The following is an 18887-nucleotide window of genomic DNA, read 5'->3' as shown; positions in this document are numbered from 1 at the left end:
CAAAATTAAATTGTTAGCCCCCTTAGGGCCCATACGCACTGTCGGCTAGCCCCCGGCGACTGTACTTTATATGGTTTTAAATGGGTGCATACGCACGCAGGCGCCGAGTCGCCGGAGCGTCAGGCGCGATCCTGTGCAGAGGTGATGCACAGGCGACTTGCCTGTCGCGGCAACCTATAAAAGCATGGGTTTAGATGAGTGCATTCGCACGAGGAGCGACTTTCGAGGCAACTTATACATCATTCACACAAAATAGTTTCGACACAGAAAAGCTCATCGTAGAAATTGAATCCCGAATTGTTTACAATAATTTTATATGAATATTAATCCTTTCAACGCCAAGCGCATGATATGATGCGCAACTAAATCTACTGTCTAACGCTAAGCGCATGATATGATGCGCTCGTTAAAACCTTCGTTTTTTAAAGAAACGGAAAGGTAAAAGTTTGCAATATATGTTTTAAAAATCAGTTTGAGTTCCTAGTAAACGATTTCAGTGATTTTATTTATAGAATTTGCGATGAAACAGTGGTATATATAATTATAAAGTCACGCCTTAATTTTAGTCGTTTGTATTTCGCGCGTGGTTTCGATCGTGCTTATTTAGACCACTTTTAGGGTTAGCACAAACGCATCGCGGAAATTCGTTTTTTTATACTTTAATTTATGAATCGAAATTAAATTATGTCATCAATATTTCAATGATAATTGTGATTTGTAAATACTTGTGAATATATTTATACGTTATTTCGACTGTTTTAATATTGTCAACTGTTTTTGTGATTGGTTTTTATTGTTTGTAATAATTAAATAATAATAATAATAATTACTAATAAATAATTATTAATAAATATAAATAAGATATAATTAATAAAATATCAATATTAACTCTTAGTAAATATTAAATAATAATAATAATAACAAAAACGATTCCTTGTCGTAGAATCATTTTATTTTACTTGTTCTATTTATTTACATTAAATTAATACCTTCGTGACCTAACAGGTTACCCCAATGCGTCACGATGGTCGAAAAGTTTATTATTTATTGTATATATATATGTGTGTGTGTGTGTGTAATATATATTACATATTCCGCCTGGAGTGTAGATATGTTGCACTCTTGCCGGTCCCAAGCCCGGATAAAGGAGGAGGGTTTCTATCATGGAGCAAACCAACCAACGTGGATAAATCCAAATAGTTATGAAAAAATCACAAAGAAATAATAAATCCGCCCCGATTCATAATGACCTAGACCAGGGCTTCCCAAACTTTTTCAGCGACGGAACACTTGGCAAATCCGAAAATTTTGGCGGAACACTTAGCTTATTTTTTAGGTTGCGTAATTCATATTAGTATATTTTTTTATATGTTTGTTTCAAATCAGAGTCAATAACTAAATCAATTAAATTCTCATAATCCCTTGCGCTTAAGCCCACTGGTTTAACTGTCACAGAAAATGGATTGCTAACCCAGGAATCGTCCTTACTAGTTCACGGAAAATATTCCGAAAGAATTGTTTTCAAGTTATATACCTAGGTGTTCTAAAAATACTTGTGAAACTTCTTTATCAACTTGAAAATTCAATTCATTTAAACATTCATCCAAGACAGGAAAACAATCAAAATTATTAGATTCAACTGATAAAATCCAAAATTGTATTTTTTTATCAAAAGATTCAACAACAACAATTTCTTATCAAAAAAAACCACACCGACTTATGAAACTTTTCCCTCCAGAATTTATACACATCAATGCTGAATATTTAGTACATATTTTTAAGATTTTTTATCAGATTTATGAACAATTTTTATGTATTAGCACGACTAACAATTTTTTTAATTTACTCCAAATTTTTGTGAAATATCTATTTAGGCTCCGCGGAACACCTATTTTGGATTTACGGAACACCAGTGTTCCGCGGAACATAGTTTGGGAAACCATGACCTAGACCAGAGGTCGGCAAAGTGCGGCTCCGGAGCCGCATGCGGCTCTTTGGCCCCTTAAGTGCGGCTCTGGCACAAATATCCACGGACATTCGCACCAGATTTAAAAAACAAGGAAATATGGAGCTCTAAATTCGAACGTCTTTGTGTTGATTTGAAAAATTATAATAAAGGTTTGCTAAATAATTAAATAGATTTGGCTCTCAATTTTTTTTTAATCGTTGTAATGTACATATTTGGCTCTTTGGCTAATAAGTTTGCCGACCACTGACCTAGACGATCGAAATCTAGATAAACGATTGGACTTCAATTTTGGAAGCTGGAATGTGCAATATTACAACCAGGAAAAATGCAAACAATATCGGAAGAAATACTAAAACTCAAGATATATCTAGAAGCCCTACAAGAAATTAGATGGAAATGCCAAAACCGATCCCCGGTTGTAGTGCCGTGGAAGAAGAAGAAGAATATGTATATATTATAAATTATACATATAATTATATATAGTTGTAACATCGTATCTTGCTATCAAGTTTTATTATTTATTATTTTTATATATAAAGAAATAAGACAAACTTCAACAACAACCAATTGCAAACACCATTGATCAAAAACAAACGGTTTGGTTATTAGAGTTATTTTTGTGTACGATATATGTGATTTTGTATGCATCAAAGAAATCTTGTCGATTTGTAAATTTTTATAACAGGATGTAGGTCAGACGAAGAAAAAATGCGTTGCAGATTTATATATTAAAATTGTCTCAGTGTGAGCATGACCCTGCTTGTCGTTCGCTTGTATAGTGCCGCGCGCGTTCATGTGTGTGTAGGTGTGTGTACGCGAGCCAACTCGCGGACCGACGAATAGATTTTTTTTTGTTCACTCCATATTTCCAACAATACGACTAAAAATGTTTGTTTATTGATATAATTAGAATGTTTAAACCATGTTAATCATACATATATAATTTTAAAATATAAAAATTGAGTATTTTGGCTGTAATGATGTGTTAAACAGAGTAAGTAGCCAAAAAATTATATCGCTATAAACGCATGGCGTACAGCGAGTAATTAACAATTTACCGGTCGGCGGTCTAAGGGTTAATAACGAAAAAAAAATATTGTGAAATAATATGTATAATTATTTTATATTATTTCTTGCTTCTCGGTTTAAATTAATTTTATTAACATAATACAGATATATTTATAATTGCATTTGGGAAACAAAAAGCGTTTCATACGGGTAAATTGAATATTATATTGAAATTAAAATATTATTTTTTTCTCTTTAAAATTAATATTGCAATTTCTTCGCGAATGTACTACCCGACCCCGAGTCGCTCGGCTTAGCCGCCTAGCCTAGCTACCTGCGTTTTTGGGCCGGCGGCCGCTAGTCGCTGGCGGCTAGCCGACAGTGCGTATAGGCCCTTAATCCACAAAGCAGAGAGTGGTAACACTTGGCGGGCGTGCATTGCGATCATGGATTAGCGAGTGGGAGATCCAACATCGCCCGTCATTCCAGACGGACGTGTGACCAGAGCTCAAGCCAACCTGACAAACGACGCGACGACCACTACTACATATACATATACAAATAAAAACTCTGTAACAAAATTTAAAATTAATTTCTTATATATTTTAATTATCTTCTTTTCGGGTGGTTAACCTTTACCCTCTTAAATAATATAACATTTTAAAATATTATTTTGCTGATAATTATTTAATTTACTACGCGTAATTTTACATTTATTTATTTCAACTAGAGTTCTTTAGAGCTTTTTTTAGTAGTTTGCAAAATTCAGCATGCGGGCCAAAGATATTTAGATTTCGAGCAATTTAATCAAACAATTAAGTTATTATAGAAAATATTTATTTTCTTCGTGAAGCAATAATTATTTATGTTTTTATTATTTATTCAATAATTTTTAGAGACTATAATTTTTAAAGAGTATAATTTAAGGAAGACATGTCCAATTCTCTTTAGATAAAAATTGCAATTGAAAAATTGGAAAATAATTTACAGAGTTATCATCAGATATTTAGGAATCTAAGTTCTATGGATATTGACATAATTAGGCTAGTTACTTTATTGCACATACAATTGTAAAGAATAATAAATCATTATCAGAGGATATTTGTCAAATAGTATGTTCTGACAAAAATATTTTTAATACATAAGCTTTTCTGAAAGGACAATTACTTAGACGTATCAAGAATATTTATATGGCTATTTAATAAAACGACCTTTATTGGAGAGCTGGCGGGGACGCTGCGTGAATGTTGCCAGTTGTTAAAAACACCCGCTTCTCAAGTTGAGCGGTGGTATGGCAGCACTGGGGGCAGCACTGTCAATACGCCGCCACAATCTGAACTAAAAAAATTGCTCATGTTTAATTATTACGCATGCGTTTAACACATTCGCGTCGGATGATGCACGGGTGAGTCTTTGAGTTCCCATCTGTGGTCGCGATAAATATTTCAACTTCACCCAACAGATGTCATAACAAACCTTTAATAGATTAATAAGTTATATGTAAATATTTACCAACTTTTTTAGAACAACTTTTCTATTGAACAAATAAGTGTAACTATTTTATATATTTACACTTACATAGAATATAAAAAACATCTGGTTGAAATTTCGACAAATACGATACGACGTTTTTTGTTTCAAAACTTTAGTATTTCTCTGCTTTAGTATTTTTAGCCGACTTGTTTGTGATCAGTGATAATTGTTGTTCCATAAATTTGGTGATTTTCAAACCCTTCAAAGTGGAATATAGCAAGTGATCATGAAGAAGACAGTGAAGAAAGAAGTCGAGTACGTGTAATGCATGTACCTACATTATCTTCATCCCGCGACACAGGAGGAAGAAGAAGATAGAAATATTGATTGGACAGATTTTGATCCAGCGAGAAATAATGAAAATTTCGAAGGTGTTGCTGGAGTCGAAATATTTCCAAATGATCCTGAAAGCCTTAGCGAAATAACGTGGTTATTTATCATATATTATATAAACAAAAATGTTTGGACTAATTATAATTATGGGTTTGTCAACCAATCCTTTGATATTTTTGCTAAAATGATGAGCAGAGATCGATTTAGGCAAATTATGTCTTTTCTGCATTTCTCTGACAATTCAAATATACCTCCAAATGCCAACAAGTTCAAAAGCCAGAACAAAATTTATCCCTCGACGAATGTATAATACCATTTAGAGGAAGGCTTGGCTTTCGGTTTGGCTTTGCAATAGAATATGCTGGAAAAGGAATGAGTTTAGAAAATACCATTATGGAAATTATGGATCCATATTTAAATAAATGGCATCATCTCTATTATCGAAAAAAACTAGAATTTTTGGGTCGAATCGTGAATTGCCAATTTCCCTAAAAATGTCAGACTATGGCGTTCAGAAGCCAGGCATAAGAGAAAAGGGGAAATCGATGACGATTTTCGGCGCCTCGTGAAGAAAACGGCCTCCGTTTTGTGGACGGCGAGTTGTAATCCCACACCGTCCATCCATCTCTTGAAGTTTCGGAGGGCCTCTTCCTCGGCTAGACTTCGTCTTCGTCTTTTCTTTGGGCATGGGGGTCCTCAGCAGCCCGTCGTACATGACATTCCACAGCGCCGGTCCTAGTACGGACCCCTGTGGCACGCCTGCCGTGATGCTTCGCTGGGATTTTTTGCCCATGCATTTGTATTCCAGTACCCTGTCAGAGAAGTAATCTTCTATCATGTGTACAAGTAAGCTGGAATTTCGATTTTTGCCGCCGCGTCGAGAGTCATGCACCAGCGTGCGGTATTAAATTCGATGCTGACGATTCGATGCTGACGATTTCGTTCGCAGCGTCGACGGTAGAACGTCCTTTCAGACTTGCCCAAGCCGTCGAGCATACAGAGTGGTCTGTTCGCTGAAGGGCCTGGCGCTGTAGTGCTTCCTTTCGGAATGAGCATGAGCCGCTGCCACTTCCAGGGCGATGCGAAGGTACTTTAGAAGGCGTAGCCCTAGGGGTGGTTGACCTCGCGGCTAATGAGACTTGTGTGAATCTAGATAGACTGTTTATTAAGTTATAATTACATTAGACTATGGACGATTATCGGCGTGACGTTTCTCGCGATGAAGGTGGCGCAGGTGGTGATGTCTCAGGGCTCTGTGACTGCGTACGGTGAGTGGTTCGGGAGTTCCAGGAGTGATCTTCTGATCTGTCGCTGAGGGCGCGTGGCTAGTTCCTCCAGATGGCTGCTGGTTTATCTTCTCTCTCCGGCTGGGTGTTTCGTCTGCGTCTCTCTGCTGTCTCCGACCAATGCGTCGCTGGCTCTCTGCTGTCTCCGGTCGTCTCGTATCGTGCCTCCGATCATCTGCCCTCTACTTGTCGGAGTCCGGGCTTATATCCTTTAGGGGGATGCACGCTAGCTGGCCAATCGCGATTGTGCATCGATCTCCTAGCCAATCGCTGCAGTGGATACTTAGAATTCGAGAAATCGGATGTTGCATTTTCGAAAGCAAGTTTTTTGCTTGTCCAGACTTTCGAATTCTATGGAAACGGTGATTTATTACGTCGTCCGTACCGTTTTCTCACAAAAGAGATTCTTTTAACGACTCGTGTTGTGCGGTGAAAAGAAATCCCTCTTGTGCCATGATGGTTTGTCTCATTGTTAATGAATGAACGTTTTTGGTCAAGGTCGCCCTTCTAAATGTGCCTATATGTGTGGTCGCCACAGGGCCTTCGACCAGATATGCGTTGGAAGTTGTCAATAGCAACGCGGGATCTTTTTCTACTAGATGCTTAATCACCACGTTGGGGACGCAGTCTGGTCCGGGTGCTCTCGCGCAATTGATGTGCTTGGCGGAGTTTGGCTCACCTGGTCGCAATGGTGTCATCTGTTACCTGATAGCCGATGCTCTCCGAGCTAGTGAGCACAAACTCAGGTACCCTCGCGGCGATTTGTACGGAGCGTCCGAAAACGATTTGCACTGTTCACCGCTCAGCACCGACTAACCTAACCGAATACAGTTTCCTTGGGAACTTCCCGGGCGTAAAAGCACCGGGAAAATCCGAAAAATTCACAGGAAAAGCAATGGGAAGACCTTGCAACCCGAATGGCCCCGAAAAATTCGCGAAAAACAGATCGCCTCGAAGGAAAAATCCCGGAAAAGTCCTTTCTGTCAACCGACGTGTCAAAAGAATCACTTGGAATTTTTTTCCGGAAAATTCAGAAAACCTTAAAAGCTTTCCAAATGTCGGAAAAGCTCGGAAAATCCAGAAAATTCCAAACCCCGAAAATACCGACTTTCCCAGGCGGCTTTAAACGCTTTCTAGTTCTCGAGCAACACCAACACTATCTTCTTCCACAAGCAGCTGACCCTGAGGGTCTGCCGTCTGTCAAGGAATGCACTCTCCTTATTGTTATAAGACGCTGGTGTCTTCGAGCTCGTCCGCAAGTCCTCACCGCTTGAAATACTGCACTAAGTGGTATCTTAGGCTGGGTGCGCACTAGGCAACTTGGCCGCCACAGGCAGAGCAATCGTGGCCGCTGCGTATGCGACATATCTCACGCACCCAATACATGTCTATGCGCTGTCTTTTCTGGCTCCGGCAGCCAAGTTGCCTAGTGTGCGCCCAGCCTTATTAAACAAGTAACAATTTAAATAAATAAATGTTGTTATGGCCAAAAGATGGGCGTGGTCGGCGAGTGAAGTTAACCCGAGCATTTTCCTGATAAGAAAATATCACTCGGTTGCATTGCGAAAAGATAACAATATATTTGATGAACACGATGGCACAAAATTGTAACCAGAGATTGAAATTTGATAGAATTTATGTACCTGCCTGTGAAAACGCCACAGGTGAATCGTGCGGCCGACCGTTTGAAGAAGAGATGCAAAAGTAAGTTAAAAATAAAATGAAAAACAATAACTAAAACACTAACGAGCAATTTATTTCAGATATATAGAAAGAGAATTCCCATTTAGTAGTAAGAAAAATTTGCTCTATTCTATACCAAGTTCGTACGTCGCTACTGGAGAACTTCAAGGAGCGGAAGCTGAGCGAATATCGTACGAAAGATTATCCGCCCTTGCACTGCCCGATGTCGTACAAGGATCTTTATGGCAGATCGTATTTCAAGGAATCACTTACGCTGCAATGACGACCATGTCTAAAGGACGATATGTTAATAGAGAGCACGATCTTGTGCTTTTTAACATATATAATGGTAACAATTAATATTCATTTATGCGGTGACGTCATTTTAAAAATAACTATTTTACAGATGAGTATTTTGTAACATTGATAGAGGTAAAGTCATTTTGCAACTCGTTAAAAGCCGCAGGGGTAAAGTTGACAAAGGAAACCATAACAACTACCAAATCAAGAAATATCAATAAAGGTATACACCATGGCCAAGAACAACTAAGAACCCATTTAGACATCATTGATAAAAAAACTGGCATACCGAAAGAAAAAATTAATGCATTGTTATTTTTGCCATTCTTGACCGAGGACTTTATAAGCAATAGTACGAGTAGCCGGTGTAAGGATCAAGATAGCTTTCACGTTATGACGAATACATTTTCTAAACAAGAAGTTTTTAATTATTTATTTTATGAGAAAATATTTAAAAGCGGAAAAAAGATGGAGAAGAATCTTTTTTATCAAATGTTGCATATGTATGTATTTCTTATAAATATAATTTCACTAATTATTGCAGTGAAATCATATCCGAATACATTCCCACTAATTTCAAAATATAATTTACCTGACGTCTAGTTAAATTATATGCTGCTCTAAAATATCTACTGAACGCAATTTGACACTTTTAAAGTAGAATAACGAGTACAGACAGTACAGTATATATAAAGCAATTGATTTATAATTTCACTGGTCAGTATCACATACGTTTGGAACATTTCGGCCTTAACAGGTACATCCAGTAGTGTGCTACTAAATTTTTATCTCCCCCTCCTACATTTTTATTATTATAATTAAAGAATGAAAATCAAATTAAGTACAAATAAATTTATTTATGTTCCATATTTTTATTTTCATTAAATTCCTTCACTTTGGCGATTCTCATGCATTTATTTATATTTTCACTAGTACAAATATATATCCACCGATGAAAATGTATTCTTATATGATTTCATTGAAATGTCAGAAAAAATATATTTTCACTTGTAATACACATTCACTGTAACATATACAATGATAATATTTTAGATATATAGTATTAAGTTGCGGTATATTGGTCGATGAATTTCACGAAGGCATGCTGGCGTTGCTGACGCCGAAACAAAAGGAAGTTTTTGAATCTATACCGAAGAGCGACAGTAATTTTACAGTCATCCACGGATTGACGGGAACGGGAAAAACGTTATTAATATTTAACAGACTGAAGCTTTTGTTTGAAGAAGGACTGTTAAATGATAAAAACAGAGCAGTTTACATGTACTGGACGCATGGGATGGGGTTAGTATTATATTTAATAATTACTGCTTTATTTTTTACGTTTATGCGTTTTGGCCACAATAAAGTTACTAATACGTATAATTTCATTGTGACCGAAAATATAAAATTACTTGACATGTGTAAAATACTAGATTTCCTATAGACATTATTGTTATTTATCTTCTTTAACACTCGATATTGGCAGAATCGTAGGTTTCTTAAGAAATTACCCTTTGCTGAAATTCATAACGCGACTTTTAATTCAGCATCATCTACTCGCCTGTATTTGTCGACATGAACCATTTAAAAAAATATACTTAGCTAGCCAGATCTGTCGTCTAATCTCCAAAGGGTGGCTAATTTATTAAATAAAAAAATCGTAGCTCCTATAAAAAATCCTAAAGAGAATAGAGACGTTTTAAAATTTATTTAAATTAAATTAAGACCATCGTAACCTAACAAGTTATCCCTGTGTGTCACGATAGTCAAAATCAATACATTGTATTACAAAAAAATCATGAAATATTAAAATGATATGATACGAATCGGAACAGCTCCTCGTAGCTGACATTAAACAGATCAATGTGCAATGCCAGCGTATTAAGGGGTCGGATGGCGACAGCTAGAGGCGAGCTAGCGAGTGCGGATGTCTTAGCCCCAACAGCCATCAAGAGAAGACGCGATCGTGATTCACGAAGACGTTCTGGAACCCAAGACTGGAATTCTTCGAGAATAACTGAATTGTCGACAGCACCATTCAGTAGTTTGAAGAAATGCTTAGCGACATACAACTTTCTGTGAGAACTCAGCAAATCGTATCCGAACGCTCCTAAAAGAAAAGTGTTGGGATATAAGAACGGATAATAACCAAATATCCTTTTATAAAGGTAGATCTGGGTTTTAGAATCGAGGGATTTTGTCACCGCCTTCAAAAGGCACAAGAGTAAATGTGCATGGAACGATGCGTGTTGTTTCGTCTATTACCGCTTGCCGTAAAATACAAGATAACCAGAAACCGAGCACATATTTGAAATTTTACATACAAATTTAATTCTAAATTCTATTGCAGTACAATGAAACCAGTATTTAATGTTTTAATCACTGCTTTATTTTTCTATAAGTTGGTTAAAAAAATCTCAAACCCTTTGAGTGTTGATGTTAAATATAAAACTTTTTATAACATATTACGACATACAATAAGTGAGAATCGAATGAAGCATCTAAACCAAATTTTGACCAATAGGAGAGCGCAAAAAACAATTATCCCTTCTCAGAAGTCAAAAATTTATGTAAAAAGCAATAAAATCGTGTCATCGCCGTTACGATTTTATTGCTTTTGATGTGAATTTTTGACTTCTGAGAAGTGTTTTTTTTTTTATTTTGTTTCAGATGGGAATTTCGTCAAAAGCTCGAAACGACAAATTTCAGTAAATTCGTAGACACTGATCATTTACCATACGATATGAAGGGTAATTTTCGTTCTGATTACGCACATATATACATCGACGATGTCGAATACAATTATTTAATTTATGAAGTAATTACACTTCCATCCGAACGTCGTAAATTTGACTATTGCGACGGAGTGTCGTCGAGTGCTTACCGCCTTATGTACAAAAATAATGGAGATTATGGCGACTTTTGGTTCGCACTCAATCCAAACCAACTAGCACTTTCTTTATATACTAATTACAATAACGATGAAGATATTCACGAAACTATATTATCTCGATACAAACTGTTCTTAGCGCCCAATTATACCCTAACAAAAGCTGTCAGAAACCCGAAAGTGATTTGCGATTTCATTAATGATTTATTAGAGTTTTATACACAAAACAACGAGATATACAAAACTGAAAATAAAGACGAACCAATGATAATGAAGTCAATTTTTAATAACAACGTTATCGGCCCATCTTTGCTTTGGGTCAACTCTGATAAATTTTCTCAACCGATATGCGATGAAATTACGTTGAAATCTAACTATGAGTTCAACGCTTTAGTTAGGTGCATCGTAGATCTAAAATCGGATATGGGTGTATACCCGTGCGATATCCTCGTAGGTCTTATTTTAAAATTTGTAGGTGGTCGCAACGGCTATGTGGAAAATTTTAATAAAGCGATTGATTTTTTATTTACTCCAAGTGAGTACAAGTCGATAATTGCAATGGAAGACTTAGAGGTATTCCTATGTACACAACGGAGTAATAAAAATACATTTTACTTGACAGATTGGAGTGACAAAGTCATCGGGTTAGAATTTAAAATTGTCATAATAGTCATAGATAAAATCAGAAAACTAATGAGAATATGTCACAACATATACACACTTGCATCCAGATGTACATGCCTTTTAATTTTCATCTGTAGTGAAGAAACGAAGAATGGGTTACCGTTTTTGAATAATATTAAAGAATATGTATTTGATAAAAACTTAAAAAATAACGACTTGGATAAAGCAAGTTGCACTTAAGAAATGAAAGAGTTTTCTTATATAAATTATTATCGTTTGATTGTATATGTATTATTTATCATTTAATGTACTGTATTATATATTATATAATATATATATTACAATAAATATTTTTTTTATAATACTATATACTTTTTTTTATAAAAGTATTGTAGATAAAGACATTAATTTGTATTTTGTAAAAAAATATATTTATTTTTACTTATTATTGTATTTTATTTTTTTATTTATTTATTATTGCACAATAAATACACGATTTATAATAAAAATATAAAATAACCCTCTACTAAAAAAATATTTTACAAATAGCTGCGGCTCGCGGCCGAATTTTTATCTCCAATGATAACCAAAATATTTAGAGAAATTTCCCAACATTGCCCCAGCTTAAGAAAAAAGTCTTAGTATATGCGCTCATGTCTGTTGTTTGATTAAATAATGTTATTAATAGTAAAGCGTCATTAGATATTATTGAGAGTAAGAATTATTGTGTAAAGAAATATTGTATAAATGCAGTAGGACAAGCAAGAAAATAATGCCAGTCGAATCGTAACCGCCAAGTCGACAACAATATATAGCACTATTATAGAAGGTAAATATCTAAGCATTGACAATGTTAATTTTGATAACGAGCTACTCATACAAGGAAGCAAAACTTCACACATCCTTGAAAATTATATTAGCATATAGCTAAATATACTTTTTGTATAAAATAACGGAGTGATTAATGTTCTTATCGCGGTCTGGGATATTTATACTGACCTCAAAGTGAAATTAACCCATTATGTGCTAGGTGTGGATAAATCCGAATCACCGTGTATGGATTCGGATTTATCCCACGCTCAATAAAATATAATAGATTTGTTTTAAGCGTTGAATTAATTTTCATAAAAAGTCACGTAATTAGTCAATTATGCAGTAAAAAATAAAATTCAATATTTAATCTTAAATATAATATATGCAGCATGTAATGAAAATAAACATAAAAAATCTTAGTTAAATCTTTTAATTTATTTGTTACTGTATAAGATAACATGGATGTTAATAATATGACATAAAATTATATTTGTAGAAGTATTACATATAGAAAAATGGAAATGTTAAGAAAAATATAAAATACATAGATAGTTTAATAGTGATGGTAAAAACGATTAAGAAAATAAGACATAAACTGAATAAAAAATATTATTCCATTCGCTTTGTTATGTTCATTGTTCATCTTTAGTTTTGTATATAAAAAAAATAATTATAGTCGTAGCAAAAAGTTAACATAAAAATAATTTAAGAATTTAAAAAAGCAAAATTGTAGGACAAAAAATTTTTGTCCTACAATTAAGATCGTCACGCACAGTTTGTATTTGTTAGATATAACTTGTTATAATAAATTTTCCGTTGATTCATCTCTGGATTTCGTATATCGAACTGAACCGATGTATGCAAAGAGAGAAGCGGCGGCTTTTGCGATGTTTAATAATCTGAAGTTAGGTCAGCTTACTTTTTAACGAATTTCATACGAACATAGTGTATCTAAGTTGGAGAGCTATTAAAGTTCCGATGCCTTGGAGCTTATCCCAAAGCAGATGTGAATGTCAATAGAAGTGTTAAAATAAATTTTATGAACAGTGATTATTTGTTGCCCGCGTTAACGTCCCATGGATTCTTTCCAGGGTTGCAAAATTTCAAATTATTTTTTATTTCTAAACTTTGTTTTGCCCATTTATAAATGTCTATTACAAAGAAGGTACATACTTTTTAATATAGATTAATAAAAACATAATATCAATATTTTTTTTCTATATTTTACATTTAGGATAATATATGTATATTTATGATTCCAGTTATGATTAATTTTCATCATTCCGATTCCAAAAATTGAGAGAATTACCTACATCGAAGAACAGCGTTTGGTTCAGCCGTCTCAAAGGGTAATTTTACTCGATAGATACAACTGATCGTTAAAACGCCATGAACCAAAATTGGAGCAAGAAATTTGAATTCGATAGAATTTATTTACCTGCTTATGACAACACCGAAAGTGAATCATGCGGCCAACCGTTTGACGAACAAATACATAAGTAAGTTAAATGATCATAAATTTCCCACTGCGTAATGAGGAAAATGTCATAAAAGCATTCTATAAAATGTTCTTTAAAAATAATTTAGCAGCTGTTGGTTTCAATCGACAAAATAAGTCACTGAGAATCGAATATAGCAGTCATATCAATAAAAATAACATTCTAACTATATTGTAGAGTATGGGAACAAACTGGTGTAAAAAATAAAATCTCGAAGTTAGGTTCATGGTATTTTAGGCAGGGACATAATATATATTTCCATTTCATTCAAATTCGCAATATTTCACTAAATGACAGACATTCTAACTAAATTCAAGAGGCTCCATGTTTAGAATCCACGTCAAAGGCAATAAAACCGTGCGTCGCAGTAGAAACGCTCGGTTATGTAACCTTCATACATGCAAATAAACCCCGGGTGTTAAGATGTTAACAGCTTAACGCCCTGCGTTTTATTTACCGAACTTTGGTGGCCCAGCGATTTCGCGAAAAAATGGCAATTTTCAATTTACACGAAATATCAGGAATAAAAAAGTATATTTATTGGTTCATGATCTTATTCCTCAGAGATTCTTTTAATCGAAATAATATTATTTTTTCAAATATTTTACTTAATTGCAGCAATTAACTAATGCGGCAGTAATTTATCCGAATTGTAGCTTTTCCCCCCTGATTTCTTAATCTGTGAATCATTGTGGTTTTCCAAATGGTGAGGAAATATCATAATAATAAACACCCAGTAAAAATATTCCTAAGGATGCTATTTCTTTGATTACTGTGTTATCTAATTTATCTACATATACCTTAACGTTTTTACTTTTTAATTTTGCAATAATATAGAGAATTTCTGATGGAAAAACTTCACTAATTGATGTGCTGTCAACCGCTGATGTTTCGATTTCTTTCGATTGAATTGATTTTATGTTTAGGGGTCGGCAAACTCTTGCACAAAAAGAGACAAATATGAGTAGCACAAAATTCTATACTGATTAATATTATATGTACATGTAAAATGGATCGAATTTTGCTACTAGAACTAAGGACCAATATAATTGCTGTAATTTTTAGATTAAATTGTTGTGATTATACACTTTGGCTGGAGGCACCTTGCCTAGTTAGTTTATAGGTAAACAATAATAAAACCTTGTAAATACTATATGCAAAGATGCATTTAGAAATCAAGGTAACACAAACAGTATGTAATTGTCATTAATTCTTTTATTAAAAATGATTAATCTTATGTCAATATTGATCTTACAATTACATAATTTAAACATATAGTTATGGCGTCATAAAATAATAGCACAGTGACATTTGAAGTGAGCTAAGAAAAATCATTAAACGAAATACCGTTTTAAACCCAGTGTAGATATTTATAACTCAATTTTCTCAATTTTTAATTTTAGTCTACCGCAAAAATGTCGATATTCTTTTTCACTTTGCCTTTTTTAGTCAAAAAAAATTGTCACTTTAGTTTCAACTATCCCTCACCATAATTTTAGAAAAAGATATTTTGCATAAATATATTTTTATCAGAAGGAAATTTTATTTAAGACTCATCCCAGGAAATAAGTCCTATGTAGTTTCTTAGAGACTTAATTTACGGAAGATGTTCTGTGTATTTAATATTTTATTATATAAACTAAATAAAACATTTTGAATAAAAATAAGCCTTCAGAATCGTCCAATTAAAAAGGAAAGTAAAAGCTATTGACGATCCTTAAAATTTTTATTCCAGATATAGAGAAAGAGAATTTCCATACACAACAGAAAATGGTAACAAAAGCTTGAGGTATTCCATTCCAAAATCATTCGTAGCTAACGGACAACGGCAAGGAGCGGAAGCTGAGAGAATATCGCACGAAAGATTATCTGCTCTTCAACTGCCGGATGGCGTAGAAGGAACATTATGGCAAGTCTTATTTCAAGGAATCGCTTACGCTGGAACGACGCATACGAAAGACGGACGATTGATAAATAGAGAGCACGATTTTGTGCTATTCTCTAGATTTAGCGGTATTAATCTGTTTGATTCTTTCATCAAATTTATTGTTGAAATATTAAAAACTCTTTATTTTACAGACAAATATTTCGTATCATTGATAGAGGTAAAGTCTTCGTGCGATTCTTTAGAAGCCGTGGGTGTAAAGTTGTCGAGCGAAAGCGTTAAAGTTACGAAGACGTCGAACATCAAAGATAATAAAAGACAGGGAAAAAATCAGCTCGGCGTTCATTTACAAATCATAGAGTGCGCTACCGCCATATCGAAAGTTGAGATAAACACGTTTCTATTCTGGCCCTTCTTGACCGCGAATACCATAGATCCTAAGGAAAAAAATATTACACGGTGGAAGGAAGAGAAGGGTTTGCACGTTTTCACCGATACGCTTTCCGATCAGAAAGCTTTCGACGTTTGGTTCTATGAGAACGTTTTGAAAAACGAAATAACGATGGAAAAGGAGCATTTCGATAAATTGTTTCATAGGTGTGTATTCAGAATGTTAAAAATTAACTTATTTTATGTTATAATGCTTTGACTTTATTTTAGATATATCGTATTGAGTTGTGGTATATTAATCAACGAATTTGACGAAGCAATGGTGGCATTGCTTACGCCAGAGCAAGAGGAAGTCTTGCATTCGTCACCCAAGGCAAATGCTAGACCTACGCTCATTTGTGGAGGCGCAGGGACGGGAAAAACTTTATTAATATTACACAGGATGAAGTTTTGGTTCGAACGAGGATTGTTAAACGATAAAAACAGGGCAATTTACATGTCCCAGTTTTCCCCGTTGAGGTTATTATTAAATTTAAAACCTAATTTTTGATTTTGCTGTACGACCCGGCGATTGACGTCCAAGCGAATGTAAAATATATATTTTAAACCGCTATTTTTCTAAAAAAATTCAAGGACGAATCAGCGTGTGTTCTTACATCTAAATACAGTTATTTTTTCTTGCAGTATTGTAGTGAAATGTAATTATACTTAATTTGGTATTTCAGGTGCGATTTCCGGCAGAGACTCAAAAAGACAAACTTTAACAAACACGTCGACGTTAAAGAATGGATAGACGATCTAGTACCGATCAAATCTGAATATGCCCATATATACATCGACGACGTCTTTATCAATTTTAAATTTTCGAAGAGGATAGCTACACATTATCGTCGAAAATTGGACGATCGCAACGGAGAAATGATAGATAATTATCGTAAGGCGTACAACAGTTCTGGCGATTATGGTGATTATTGGTATGCTTTTAATCCGAATCAAACAGCACTCTATGCGTATACTTATCCCGATAACTACGATAAACGCGTATTAGCGTTTTACAAACATTTATTAGCGCCCGATTATACCCTATCGAAAGCTGTCAGGAACCCGAAAGCGATTTGTGATTTCACTCAAGATATTCTTCAGTTTTACAAATGTACGAACGAGCTTTATAAAAGTGGACACGAAATAGGACCAGCGATATTAAACTCTATCGTGGGTCACGAAGTTAACGGTGCTTTTTTGTATTGGATCAAATCTGATAAATTTGCTCTACCCGTATGTGACGACATTGCAATGTACGAAAATACGTTCAACGCTTTAGTCAAAGGCATCGTGGATATGAAATCAGCTAAGGGGATAGACCCGTGCGACGTGTGTGTCGGTCTTTTTATAAAACATCAAACAGATCCTAATGATTATTTAACGAATATTAATAAAGCGATTGATTCGCTATTCACACCGAGCGATTATAAGCCAATTGTCGCAACCGAAAACTTGGAAGATTTCATTCTTAAATCGAATAAGAATGCATTTTTTTGGACGAGCTGTATCGGGGATCTCACTGGGTTAGAATTTAAAGTTGTCATTATGGTAATAGAGGAATCTATCGATTTGATAATAGAATGTTACAATATCTACTTGCTGGCATCTAGGTGCACTTGCCTTTTAATTTTGGTCAGTAGTGAAAAAGTTAAGAACGAATTACCTTTCTTTGTAAAATTTAGAGAGTACGTATTTGATTAAATGGTGATATTAAAATAAAATAAAGTTGCGATTTTGCTCTACAGCACGTTTATTTTCATAAAAGTCAAAGGTTTTCAGTTTTTAATTATTATTAAATGTGTAATAGTTTTTGAATCGCGTAAAATCTGCGAAATTTCTATAAAACGCGATGATCAAACAACCGGACCGCACTCTGAATTTTAGACTTTTTAGCTAAACCGAAGTCGACGCGAAGTGGGAAGCAGCTGTTTCATCAGCCTTTGTTCACACTTCAGTGTAGTTTTGCTCGATGAAAGTAAATCATAAAATTTATATTTCTTGAACATCCAACAATCTCAACCTTTCAGTTTTACTTCCGCAAGTCGTGAATCTATTTTTATATAAAACTACTCTCATGCACTTATTTTTTAATCTTTACAATATATTGTTGCATATTATTAGACAATGTTTTTTTAAGTAATTAAAATTAATTTATTTCTGATTTTATTATATTTATTTATTTATGTCATTAATTTATTTAGCTAATTTATTTAGATATTATAATTTTTACAATAAACAAATTTTAACTAAAAACACAAATAATACATAATATAAACAGAACATAAAAAAAAAAAAAAATATGAACGAAGGTGTTTCTTTATTAAATTTAGGAAACCCACTACATTTTTATTTTTGCGGATTGTCCTAGGAATATTATTATACAAATTCACACCTCAGTGCAAAATTCTTTTATTCTATTTTTATTTTAACTACTCTCATTGCACTATTTTGCAACAATGTTTTATCTAATTTATTAAACATATATAATATTGCATATAATTATAATATGAGATAATAATTTTAAAATAAAGTTATTTTTAATTAATATATTTTTTTGTTTTAATATTTACAATAAAGTTAAGCGTGCAATTTTTTTCATTTCTCTCACCGCATATAATTAACCATCGTTCAG

The 18887-nt window shown here is 34.1% G+C and overlaps 1 protein-coding gene across 15 annotated transcripts in view; it reads left to right on the top strand.

Moving 5' to 3' along the window:
* Window positions 1-4243: 4243 nt before the first annotated feature.
* LOC148236276 (uncharacterized) overlaps window positions 4244-18887 on the top strand; it is a 24610-nt gene continuing 9966 nt past the window's right edge. For 2 of the 15 annotated variants that reach the window (XM_088182188.1, XM_088182193.1), the window contains exon 1: window positions 17048-17187. Coding sequence is in view for 12 of the 15 variants with exons in the window: in XM_088182180.1 (XP_088038306.1) it covers window positions 7715-7833; window positions 7893-8161; window positions 8219-8615; window positions 9166-9414; window positions 10783-11866 (2118 nt within the window). In the remaining 3 variants the exon portion in view is untranslated. Of the gene's footprint in view, window positions 7834-7892; window positions 8162-8218; window positions 8616-9165; window positions 9415-10782; window positions 12040-12329; window positions 12456-13701; window positions 13939-15673; window positions 15952-16017; window positions 16421-16483; window positions 16733-16938; window positions 18801-18887 lie in introns of those variants that run through there. The other 13 variants (XM_088182185.1, XM_088182180.1, XM_088182182.1 and 10 more) reach the window with 13 other exon arrangements.

Source organism: Plectrocnemia conspersa, unplaced genomic scaffold, assembly GCF_051122295.1.
Source record: "Plectrocnemia conspersa isolate PC_06_02 unplaced genomic scaffold, ASM5112229v1 ptg000003l, whole genome shotgun sequence".
NCBI classification, from domain to species: Eukaryota; Metazoa; Arthropoda; class Insecta; order Trichoptera; family Polycentropodidae; genus Plectrocnemia; species Plectrocnemia conspersa.
This window is presented reverse-complemented; position numbering and strand designations above follow the sequence as displayed.